This window comes from Aythya ferina (genome assembly GCF_964211825.1).
Source record: "Aythya ferina genome assembly, chromosome: 2".
NCBI classification, from domain to species: Eukaryota; Metazoa; Chordata; class Aves; order Anseriformes; family Anatidae; genus Aythya; species Aythya ferina.
The window spans coordinates 21,763,710-21,777,135 of NC_140297.1; the positions used below are offsets into that span (position 1 = coordinate 21,763,710).

Here is a 13,426-nt window from a genome sequence, read left to right on the forward strand (position 1 = left end):
GAGGTCTGACAGGCCGTGGTGTTTCTGTAAGTCACAGGAGGAGCAGAACTGGGTGCACAGGGTGAACAGGAGGCGTTGCTCCATCCCATACGGACCTGAGAACGGTGGCTTCTTGGTGAGCCCTGGGACACCTCTGGGCAAGTGATTTCCATCCAGCACAGAGCAGTGGAAAGGCAGCCGTGTCCTTGCACTGTGATAGGTGTTTTTACCCTAGGTGCAGCTTTACAGCTTCTGTTACACCTAGCAGGAGGCCCTCACAGTTTCTGACAGGCCTGTTTCTCATGAGGCCTTAATACTAGCGCTGTGGATGATGCTTTGATTTTAATCCACATGAAATGTTTCCCTGTAACTTGCTAATAACTTGTCAGTCCATGCCATTTCTTCCTGGTAATTTTCCTATTTGTTTCTGACTCTTATTTTCATCTTATAGATGTCTTCAGGCTAGAACTTGCTTTCCCTTCCCTATATTTTTTCTCCTAGATAATGATAGCCTAAGTAAATTTTCACACTCTGTTATCCTATTAATTTTTTGATTTTTTTTTTTTACCTTAAGTCCCAACATCTAAGATTTATTTATTGTTTAGCCTTAAGTAACAAAACTAGACGAGTGATTCAACGTTAGCATAGGCTGTTCAGATCCTCTGCATCTCTCCCACCCTCCCCTGCTCACACGCTGCCTGTGCTGCCCTGTGCTGCTGCTGGCGCTCCTCTGACCCCACAGACGAACCAGTTTGGGTGGCTGCTTCAGCAAGAAACTAGTTCCATGGTCTGTGGCTGCAGTTGCAAGGCTGCTAGCACAACGTACCAGCAGGCAGCTGCCGAAGTAGGAAGGCCTTGTTTCCAGTTTCTCCACTCCTGTCACTTCTTATACTGGTAATGGTGTGTGATGGGGTCTTTCCTGATGCAGCTGAAGACGCTAAAGCAGAAGAAAATATATATGCTTTATTATTTTTTTTTATTTACTTCTATATTACTTTTTTTTTTTTTTTGCCATGGTAGTGACTAAAAGTGGCCTAGGGAGACATTTACCCAGGGCAAAAGCTGGTAAAAACACAACAGAGGTGTTGTCGAGTCAGTACCAGCCATGGCACAAGGGGGAGAGCAGACATGGAGTTGGACTGGAAGGAGGAGGAAGGTACTGCAGCAGGTCAGGATGGCCACAGCTGCAATGAAACCAGTTGCATGCTGCTCCCACTTCAGCCCATTTCTTCCTGCTCTCTTATACTTGTGCAAGGGACTCAGTAAAATCAGTTTGGTTACAATGATTTGGTTTCTTAGGTGTTTTCTGTGTCTGGTAATGCTTCCTGTGTCTGTGCGTAGAGAGTGAACATCATGCATGTTGTCACAGGTGCAAACTTGAGGGAAAAACCAATTCCAGTGCAGAATTCCTCTAGGAAATTTTCATTTCTTTTGCCATGTGGAAATGCAACGTAATTTTACTCTGGGATAGACAAAGCAGGTTACTCTAGCCATAGCAGTACTTTTATGAAGCAAACAAACAAAAAGAAAAGGGTTCTGCTTTTTCAAATGTTTACCATAAAGCTGTGGTACTAAAAGCATGTTGAACATGGAAAGAGAAGGAAGCTTTTGGGTTGTTGAGTGCTCTTCTGTTGCAAGCCATCACTGCCTTTTCGTTTTCCTTTTTATCAGTTCTCATGCTCCATTTAAAAACAAGTGAGGTTTTGTGCCTTCCCATGTTTGTTTTAAGGTTGTTTGAAATACACACTTCTAAATTCCAGGTTAAATAAACTCACGATCATTTGGTTTTGGGCCAACACTGAGCCATTTTTGCTAGAATGGTACAAGGTAGATATTTGCTGGAGATATGAGTCACATAGAATTTGTAGCCTTGACATCCACATCATCTCTTATTCCATCTGCCCAGTCCTCCTTTTAAGTCAGAGTCCTTGTTTTTAAAAACCTTCTAGTAGAAACCAAGCACAAATGGGAGAGTTAACATTGAACCAGGGAAGACATGTCTCAATTCTTTTTGGTTACACTGTCTGCAGTATTTCACATATGGACAAATTTAAATCTCTTGAAACAAACCATAAAAAGTGCATAAAACTCTTTGGGTACATGTACCCCTCTGGTGCATAGTTCTGGTTGATGCAAAACACTTTTTTTTTTTTTTTATTTAAAAGATAGTCTGAAGGAAACCTTATATCTGTAAATGTTGGTTTATAGTCTTAGATGACTGAATTGAGCTTTGGGGACTGGATAAGGTGAATGAAGGAAAAGGCATAAAAAGTGTAATTTTAGTTTTTGCTTCCAAGAGACACATGTCAAAACAGTTTTGAAGTTTAAAACACCAAAAACAAGAAACAGGGGGGTTGTATTATTTTGGACTTTTGTACGAGAGATAATTTTTGAGGCATCTAATAACTTCAAGATATTTATGGTTGAATACTTATGTTTGAAACCAGAGTAATTTGAAAGTTTCTGAAAAGAAAAGTTCATTAGGACGTCATTATTAAGAACCAATGTTTAATAGGTCATGCTAATTAAATGAGGACAGTACAGTTACAAATTATGGAAATAAAATAGGTCATGGAGTTCTAAAAGCAAACTATTATATATGCACCATGCACATTATTATTAATACATGCATCATTTGAATGTTTTAGAGACTGTTTCTAAATATATATATATTCAAGTGTTTGATGTTGTTTCTTTTTTTAGATATTCAGAAGATTATTATCTTCACATAGTCAAAAAGCTACAGAACTGCACGTGGATAAGGAGACCAGAAGAATCCGCAAAATTCAGGTAATTTTGGCTCATTTAGAAAAACTGTTTACCCTAGACTTGTCTAACAAGCCATAAATTTAGATCTTCCGTTTTGAAAAGATAATTTTGTATTGCTTTCAGACTTCATTTTCAGCAATACATTTGTATTATGCTTTTGCTGCCGGGACTCTACTTGTTTATTTGAACTGAACTGTGCAAACTGAGTAAGATAAAAGAACTACACGAATGAAGTGATTTCACCTATCTCCTCTATAATGAATAGTTAACTAACTGATCTGGAATGGATTAAAAATATTCCTGACACAAAACCTACAGTATTAAAGAAAACGAGTAATGTGATGTTATCCGTCTGAACTGGCACCCTGGTAAAGATTGTAGTGAAGCAGTTTCTGTCTTACCCCAAGACTATTGCCTCTATTGCAGCAGCACCCTAGGCACTCATTAGGTTTGGCTCTGTCACAGCCTCCTTGCATATAAACACATGGCTACATCTGTCCTTGTTCAGGATGGCACATAAGTACTTGCTCAGTAGGGACAGAGATCCCTGAAAAGCTTCCACATTCACTTGGAAATGCATCATGCTGTGTTTACAGAACAGCTTCCCTCTGCCAATTTTGTTTTTCTCAGGGGCAAATACTCTCTTGAATTCCATTATTACATGCATCAGAATTAAAGATTCTATCAAGATCATTAAAAATAATTAAACTGTCCTACCTTCCAACTCCTTGGAACTGACTAGCACTGAAAACTTAATATCCACAAGCTCAGCTTGATGTTACTGTAAGAAATAGTTTGTTGGTGGGGGTGGGGAGGAGGAAGAAAGGCTTTTTGTGCAACATAAATTGCTGGGTTTGGTATGTATCATAACTGATTAATAGCATTTCCTGAAGCCGAGGTACTATATTACAGAGAGTTAAGGTCTAAGAAACTTTCAATTAACTCAGGCAGGCTTTAGCTATGCACAGAGATATCAGAGCATGATAAGGAAATGTTGAAGCAGTCAGTTCTGGTTCAGAACAGGTGGGTGTTTCGTAGAGTTGACAAAAGATAAAACTACTCTCATTTGCTGTTCACACTACTACAGTTAGAGTTTTTGCTTCCCTTTTTATTTTTTTAACTTCTCTTCCTTCTGAACCTCTCTTCCTTCCTTCCTTCAGCCACCATTTCACAGCAATTTTCCATTTCTGCTGTGCTAGGTGCACAAGTCAGAGTAACTGCTCCCTGTTCCAGCTTTGCTTCTTTCTTTGCTATTTATTGCTTCCACAATTGACCTTCCATTGAGCCAACTTCTACATCTTCCAGGCCTGTGAGAATGGAGCATGACACCTTCTATCTAAACCCTCACATTTAAAGTCCTGTTGGACTTTAAGGATGAGACGCTCACTCTTCCATATGCTATCTTTTTGCCTTCTGGCAAGGACAGGGAGTCATAAGTGGTCAAAGTGGGTTATAAAACCAGTGATCAGACTGGAAATATACAAAAGAGCAAACTGTGGGGTGCATAAAGAACATGTGGATTGTATTTACACTGAGGTGAGCTTGCCAGCTTTTACTTAGCCCTAATACCAGGTGAAAAAAATCTTTTGCAACCCATGGTTCAGCACAGGCTGGATAAGCTCTGATACTCCTTTGACATTCAAGAACTCTGCTGTTAGGGTTTCAATGCTTTTTAACATCCAAACTGGCTGGGATCCTGGCTAGTTCACATAGCACAACCTGTGCTGTAATTGCAGTTCTGAAGACAGCATTCTGTATTCTTCCCTCTGTATGAAATTTGACCTGCATTGACATCATCCAAAAGTTCTATCGATATGACCAAGGGCTGGTTCTCTGGTTTGAGGCATTGCTGATGATTATCTTACAAAAGCTGTGTGCTCTTGCATAAATCTTTTCTTTCTTTCTTTCTTTTTTTTTCCCTTTTTTTTTTTTTTTTTTCTTTCAGAGTCATTTTCTCTGTTCTTTTCTGGAAACAGGATATTAAAATTTTACAGTTATCCTTGCTCCCAGACCATATTGGAGATTTTCAAGGCTCCCAGTTTCTTAGTAGTTGGTCAAAACAGACTTTTAAGGGAAAATTAAAAAAAAAAAAAAGAGAGAGAAAAATTCAGTATAAAATTTACTGTCTAAATCAGTATACACTGCGTGCTTAATGCACTCCCAGCCTTGTTTATTAGACTTAAGCACAAGAGCCTGGAACTATTTTGAAAGGATGCTCTAGCTGAGAAGAGACGCATTGACAGAGCTCTATGGGGAACAGAGCTTCTAGAAATGTGGTGAAATTAATGATTTAATAATCCCTTGGCAGCGCATCTCTTCCTTCTTCTAACATTGTGTAGTATCAGTAATGCATAATAATTGTGTAATATAAATATTATTCAGTTCTAAAAATCTCATTAAGTGGGTAGATAAACACACCCATTTTGCAGGAGAGGAAATTAATCTCAGAGGGGCCGTGCAACAGGAATTAGGTAATACAGCTAGCCACCTTCAGGAGGAGAGCTTGAAACTGCCTGTCGCATTATTCACCTGCCAGTGCCACCAGAAGTCTGCCCGCTGACTGGACTGCAGAGGAGCTGCTTGACTTCTTTCCCTGTTTGCCCATCTGTTAAATGGAGTGAACACTTACATGCTTCTCAGGCATGGTGTCGGTTGTACAACATCTCTGTATTATTCCGAAGTTCTGAAGAACGAACATACATATTTATAAGGGATTTAATGTCTTATGCTCTGGGGCGTAAACTAACCTCTAATTAATAAGGTTCAACAGAAGCTTCCCCAGGGGTAGCGAATTTCTCAAAGAAGCTTTCTTATGTTTTCCTTTGCAGCTTTTGCTGTTGGCTACTCTCATTCTGGTAGTGGGGTGAATGAATATGTGATCCAATCCAATAACTCTCGAGTTCCTAGAAGACAGCACTGTGTGCCAATGAGTACACATCATTTTTCCTTGTAAGCCAAACTCCCGGCAGATCAAAGCCAAAAAAAAAAAAAAAAGAAAAAAAAAAAAAGAGAAAGAATTAGAGCTGCAATACAGGAAAGAAATACTTGTCTTCGTGTATTGGCAAAAGGGCTACAGCTGACAGCCCTGGTTTGCACAAACCACAGTGCTAGTGCCAAGACATTGTACAAAAAGCAGAGAGCAGGATTCCAGGTTGACCTAGCTCAGCTTTGCCATGCAGCTGTGTGAACTGAGTCCCTTCATTGTAAGAGAGCTGCCCCTTTCCCTTTCCAAATGTTGTCTTCTAAAGCTGCTGCAGTGTGTATGCTCACATCCGCTAGACTACATATCTGTCTAGCAGTGGTCTGTGGTTCTTAACAATCATGTGGTATTTACCCGTGCATTTCTCAAAGTCAAAAAGAATCATGAGGCAAGGGTGAGCCATGATGTCCTCTTTAATACCTCCCATACCCACAGTCTCTCTTCTGTGGTGGATTTTTGTGCAGCCCCAGTCAGGCTCTTAGAGCTTCATTTAATTCAGTATCTGTAATGCTGACATCAGCACTGCTAGATTGAGGCTAACCTTGGAGAAACTTGTGCAAGCACTTGGTTCATTGCTCCAGCAATCTAGTTAAGATTTGGGGTGCCCCATGTAGTTGTTTGTCAGCACCTGCTAAGGAGTTCCTTGGCACTTGATGCTCGCAAAGGCGGCGTACATATAGCAGAAGACCTAACAATGCTGTTAATTTGCTGGTATAAATGGCATCCTACTAAAAGCAATTCAGGGAAACTCTTCACCAACACTTATGTATATGCTACTGACAAATAGAGAAATATTAAAGTTTTTATTCAGACATTTCCTTTATACAATTCAGCTGTGCTTCTCTTATTCTTTTTTTTTTTTTAATTATTATTATTATTATTATTTCTCTTGTTCTTTATGGCTCTACAATCATCTAGCTTCTTCACATAATCCTTTTGCCACTACGCTTACCTGGTTTCTTCCTCCTTGTTCAGATTTACATCAGCTCTAACTTGTTTTAGACAAAGCAAGTCCTCGGATTTCGTAGTTATTAGAGAGGATTGATGCAAACTGGGAAAGAGAGGTGACATAATCTCAGTGCTGCCTGGAAGCATCGTTCTTAAAGCTCTAGAAAAAAAGCAGTGTTGGGTAGCTTCCTCTGCAAAGGCTCTTCTAGCTACAGTCGGTAGAGTCTTAGGTTCCCTAGGTAACCTGAATATTAATTATTATATTAGTATTCTTCAAAGGTTTTCCACTTAAAAGAAATGTTTCATTAGTGCAACAAATTACAGAACCCAATTGGGTGGAAGCTGTAATTGGTTTTTACACCTCCACATCCCTTTGCTTTACAGACTTTTAAGCTTGATGTATTCTCATTTGGGCTATGCTCCCACTGTGGCAAATAATCTGCAGTTCCTCCAAATCGTTGCAACTCCTGTTTTTGCTGGAAGCTAGCAAATAGCTAAAAAAAAAGCCCTCAAAATGGCTGGGGAGGAGGATGGGGGGGGATATGGAGAAGGGCTGAGCAGATGCTGTGTTTCAAAGAAGCCTCTGGGCACTGTATTTCTGGGGTACCTTGCTGAGCTTGGAGCCTGGCAAAGTGATACAGCAGTTCTTCAGGAGCAGTGTTGTACTGTGATAGCCCCGTGTGAGCTGTGGACTCTGGCTCCCCTCCCTCTGTAAATACCATTCCTGAAAATCTTATTTGCACTTGATAATGAAGAGGAAAGGAAACTCCTAGATGTAAAATACAGTTCTAAAAATCCTGATATTACACCACAGTTTAGCCAGCAGACCGCTTTGCAGCTACCAAAATATTTGTAACCTTTTATTTTTTAGGGAAACATTACTACTTTAGAAAAGAACCGTAGATCTTGAAAAGAAATAGTTGAGACCAACCCATTTTCCTAGTCCTGTTATTTACTCTTCTGCTTTTTATTCCAGTCAATTTCTATTACTCTTTTTCCACTTTAATATCTCCTCTGAAAAGTGTGATAAACATCGCTGCAGATTATATAATCCCACTGCTTCTCAGAAGGATTAATTTGTAGTACGTTACACTCTAGCATATATAACAGTATTGCTTAACACAGCTGTGTACTGCAGTGAAACAGTTGAAACACAAATAAAATACCCTGCAAGGTCAATTTATGCTTACATAAGATCACACCACCACATAATCAATAGCTTTCCTAACACTAAACAGATCAATAATTCCACTGTACTCTCTGAAGTCTTCCATTCCAGTATACAAGAAATAACTCAGAGATTACGGTGTGATTTAAGAATACATTTGCTGTGGGTTTAATAGACCATATGTAAAATCAGAAGTATATATTCAGAGACATATTTCCATTTCAGAAGAGAAAAAGGTTGGGTCAAGACAGAGGAAGTGGTGACAGTTTGGAGAAATGGATGAATATTTAAATTGCTTTGCAGCCTTTATACTTTCCTAAATGTTGGAGGATTCCTGTAAGGGAAGACTGATTTTGAAACAGATTTAGTTATATTTTATGGTTGACTCTTTACATAGTCTTTGCTCTAAAAATTTTATTGCATTTGTTATGTATTCAGCCTTGGTTTCAAGTTCAACCTTGTTGGATTTCATTGTCTTAGACATAAATGATGTTACTTCATTTATAAACAGTTCAAGGGCTGTCAGTGTAGCATATCCCTTCAGCATATTCTGTTCCAGATATATTTAACCACGCTTTTTTAAAAGATTGGAATATGTCATAATATGCCTCATTGCACTTTGATGCTATTGACTTGGATTGACAAAAGCCTGGAGAAAGCAGTAACATGGTCTAGCATCCCCAGTGCACTACAGTAAGATAAGTGTTTGCTCATTGTGAAAGATTACAGGAGTGGCCATAGATGAGAGGTCCTCTCACTGTCTGTGATTGCACCTTTTACATTTTGCTGCTACATTGAGGAATTTTTTATGGGTTCTTGGTATTGTCTCTTCAATGTGAATCCTCAAAGTCCTTGTCATCTGCACACGTACAGTACAATAGCTTGCATGAACTGATGGTTGCAAATACCCAAGCTAAGTGAAAAACTAAAAAAAGCTATTGGGAAAATGCAGATTTTCTCTGGTTGTTAGTATTCCACAGACATTACTTTGAATACTTTGTCTTTTATTCAAATGATATTAAAAAACATGTTGTGAAATACACTTAGCACCAGGCTCCGAGGAGTTACAGCTTTAAATAATTGCCATTCTTACTTTGTGTGTGGTTATCTATTTTATGTGGTGTTTCAGTTCCTGACTGAGTAACTGAAGAGCCACAAAGAGATATGGCAGTAAGCATTGCTGGTGTGGATAGTGTGCCAAGAAGAGTGACAGGACATGCTTTTTGAAAACAAGCATTCACTTACACAGATATTTATGAAAGATGAATTGAAGAGATTTCAGTCTGTAGAAATACAGAGCTTGAAGGGATCTCAAGACTATCTGGTTTTGGGACTATCTTTGTAGTCCATCTTGACTTAGACAGAATCCAATGTGTTTGGAACATTACTGAAAGACGTTTGGCCATATATCTATCAACTATCTCCAGTTGTCGAGATTCTGCAGCTTATCCAAGCAACCTGTTTCAGCGTGCTTCCTAATAGTGAATTTAAGCTTTCTTTTGTGCAAATTAAGATGATGTCTCCTCACCCTTCCCCCAGTGGCCTTAGTGGACAGTTGAGCATCTACCTTTTAGAGCAATGTTTTACTCCACATCCACTTTTCCCTTCTCCCACCTCAATTTAGTCCAATGTATAATCACTGTGATGTATTTCACACTGCTGTCCTCAGCGGTGAAGAATGCCCTCTGGCCTCCTGTCTCCAGGCACTGGTGTCACACTGAAGTGTTACCTACAGAAAATAAATCCTATGAAGTTCACAGAGTTGTGTCAGATTCTGCCAACTCACGTGCCATGGCGGGGACAGTAACCCCTTGAGGATCACAGTTAACTGTGTTGGCCAGTGGTCCGGCTCTAGATTGGAGCAGACTGTGCCAGTGGTATCTTCTTTTTTGTGCCACAAATTATTAGGGTGAGTAAGGTTTTTGTGCAGAAGCAAATGCCTGCAGGTATTTATCTGAATATACATTTTTGAAAAATATAGAACAAAATGACTTTAGCTAAGCATCTCTGATGAAAGAAAGCATTCTGAATAAAAACCATCATGCTTTCTGCAGGAGGATGAAGCAAGGGTCCTCTTGCTGCTTATATGAGTAATGTGGAGGAGTCAGGATCTTTTAAACTCTGCAGAATCTGTTTGCATGAAGACAGATTTCACCGTGATTAACTGTTACATTCTTCCCATTCCACTCAGGATAAGGACAAAGCTGGCTTTTGGATCTGCTGAGAAACTCTGCTAGCCCTTGGTTAAGCAACTGCTTTGAACTTTATGGCTGGTTCAAAATGAGTTTTTGGAAGGAAAGTGTCGAGACATTTGCAGTCTCTTCAGGATGTGCACATGCTGTGTCTTGTCAGCAGGCATCTGCGGGCTGTGCCCAAGCACCGAACCAGCTCAGAGACATATATTTGCGCAGAACCAGGCTGAGCTAATTAATTTTGCAGCTGGGAGGGATACAGTAGTTCTGGCTGAGTTTTCTGGCTACACAGCTACTACAGACGCTGTAAAGAAACTGCATCAGCATGTTTAGATCCTGCAGATACGTAGACATCTGACTTCCAGTTCACTAAATAAAGTATAGCATTTGTGTGGTGGGTTTGTGTTACGCAGAGGATTTTTGATGCAGGTGCAGTCAATGGAGCAGTCCTGTGTACTGCCCACAGTTCAATATGGACTAACTGTATAGGAGTTGGAAAACATCATTCCTTTGGCTTGTCTCAATACTTTGAAGACTTCCTTCGGAAAACAGGATTGTCTTAAGTTCTCAGTGCCTGCAAAGCAGAATAAACTATCTAGATGCTGTGTGGGCTCAGAATCCCATCTCAGTTGACCTCAGTACAGAACTGGTTCCAGTGTTGCTGGTCCATAAAGGAAGAAATTCAGCAAAAGCATCTGACGATCAATAAAAAGCGTTATTCAGTTCAACAGTGACTCTGTTTTCTAATACAAACAAATCTTCAGAGACAAATACAGCACACCGCTCTGGTAAGGTTATTGATTAAGGCTATCATGACTGTACTTCCTCAGGTTTATGAGATATGTATTATCAGTTCAAATGGTGTAGCAGCTCTGATAACAATTGGCACTTAAACCTCACTGTAAGATGTACCCGTGTTCTTACATGTATATGGGGTGGATGCACAACCTGGGATAGCAACATCCCAGCTTCCAAGGGCTGTCCCCATGTCAGCATTTTTCTTGGTCTGAACAGACAACATGGATCTCTTTCTATCCTTCCAAGGGAAATGTAGAGTTTGGCTTTCAGGTAGTATCATTTGATGCTGTTATGATTCTGATCTCTCTCTCTTATCCCACCATCTGTTTAGAAATTGTCTCGTCTTGTAGATTTTACTAATTTCTCTCTCCTCAGGTGGCATGATACACTTGTTAAAGTTTTGTCTTGTCTTTATACCACCTAACGTATCATACCTGTTGAAGAAACAACTCATGCAATAGATGTCACAGTCTTATATATAAGCACTTCAGGGTGTTGTTAGCTCATGACAGAGACCATGAATGACATTAATTTAGGATGACAGCGATGCTAATAGGTTACCTGTACTGCCCAGTCTGTACCCCTTTCATTCTTTGTACTGTAGAGGTGCCCCATGTCCCAGCTTGTAAAAGTCTCATAGGAACAGACTGCTGAGTATGCTACCCCTGAGCATTGCTGTCTGCAGCTACACACTTTCCAGCTTCGTACGTGGATGCATGGGCACTGTGGAAGTCTGTCCTGATTTGATCTAGGTGCTAGGTTTTTATTGTTATGTCTTAGCATGTATGCTGTAAGGTAATATAAGAATATATATCATTAATCAATGTGTATTCTCTTCTCGCTGCATTTCTGAACTAGTCTGGCTCTGTTTTACTTCCTCAGTGAACCCATAATATTAATTTAAGCGATTACTTTCTTATTAATTCTGATACCTGCTTTTCTCCCCGACTGTTTCTGCTTTTATTGAGGCATTCATTCCTGTGGATGAGTAATAAAAAGCAAAAATGCATCATCTTTATTAATGAATGTTATCTATCATCAGTTTGCTTTCTCAGATTCTGGTAGCCATCACACGCTTCTGCTTTATGAGAGCCGGGCAAGAATATGCTGGTGTTATTCCTTCTACTCCAAGTGTCCTGTGGTTGGCACAGAAAATACCTAGGCTTGCTTGGTTTACTTTTAAGAAAAACATTCAAGAATATCAAAATTACCATTTTTGTTATTGCTTGTCTCCATGTGATTGCCAGGGAGCAACAAGGGCTGGCTGCTCTCTAAGGGACAGAGAGTGGGGTCCCAGAGCAGTAACCTGGCCAGCAGGGCAGGGCTGTGGGGAAGCTGGACTGAAATGGGGGCTGAAATGGGACAGGTATGACCAGTCAGTCACCACCAGTGGAATAACATTCAATATTCCTGGACTTACTTATTTTACTTTCCTGCCTCATGGCTCAATTTGTGTTTTTCCATGTGTTTAAAATAGGACACTATATGCACAGAGTAACTATTTTCACTGTGTAAGCACCTCCTGACCCACAAGAGCATAGTCTTAGTTCCATCCCCACCTCTACCTAACAGTTTTTGGATGACTGCAAACCCAACCTTAAGGCTTCAAGCAAGGCAATGGGAATCACTGTGTGTAGGGACAGGACTGGAATGTGGCTTGTGCAAATCCAAACGCTACTGTTTACTCTCTCAGGAGTAATTATTTCCCAGTAACATTTCCTGCTAACTCTCCCAGTACGGTTATTTCAGATCTGTTCCATCCCAGAACACAATCATTCCCAGTGTTCCTCACACATCTGGAAACTTTGTCTTTGAGGAGTTTCAGATACCAGTATTTAAAACAGGTTAATACGTACCAGTAAGCAGTGTGCCAATTGAAATGGTACTCTTGCTCTTTCATTTATGAATCAAACCAATTACTTACCAAACTCTTCCTCTCTACCTCTGCACACACCATTTTGACCATTATTTCAAGAGAAGTGTAGGTTGGCAATTGCCACCTAATCGTTCTCTTCCCTTGTCTTCCAGGAAATACAGTCCTTGGGTTCTTCCACATGCTAAAGCACCCCCCATCTCCATCAGAAATAAAATTATATTATTATTAGAATATGCGCTCTGCGTACGATGTTGATAAAATCAGATTTAGCAACTTCTCTTACCCATCTTACCCTATTAAAATCAGCTTACTTTCAGACAGAATTTGGCCTGTATTTTTCAATTTTTTCAAAGTTTGTTTTACCTTAGCAAAGGAAAAAGCTTGAGATAAAACGTTCCTGTTTCTCTGGCTCTTCCTGTAAATGTGTTTATTCTTTATCTTCACAATTAACCTTCCATGTTTGGACAGGAATTATTATCTTTTCCCTGCTCTGTTATTTTTTTCAAAATTCCAAGCAAGTCTGTTATCAGTGAATTTCCCTCTCTGAGTGGTTGGTATTTCCCTTTGTATCACACTTCACGAGATAGCTATGTCCTTTCAATTGATAGGTAATGGCTGGCCACGAATGGTTCAGCTTCACAATCTGAAAATCGGATCCAGTGCTGCAGAGATCATCGTTCCCTGAACCAAATGCATTACAGAGTTTCAGGTCTGAT

The 13,426-nt window shown here is 39.8% G+C and overlaps 1 protein-coding gene across 3 annotated transcripts in view; it reads left to right on the top strand.

Moving 5' to 3' along the window:
* The window catches only part of ST8SIA6 (ST8 alpha-N-acetyl-neuraminide alpha-2,8-sialyltransferase 6), a 46,100-nt gene that overhangs the window by 13,311 nt on the left and 19,363 nt on the right, over positions 1-13,426 (top strand). For all 3 annotated transcript variants that reach the window (XM_084510510.1, XM_084510509.1, XM_084510508.1), the window contains exon 4: positions 2,683-2,769. In XM_084510510.1, coding sequence (XP_084366636.1) covers positions 2,683-2,769 — 87 coding nt within the window. The remainder of the gene's footprint in view (positions 1-2,682; positions 2,770-13,426) is intronic.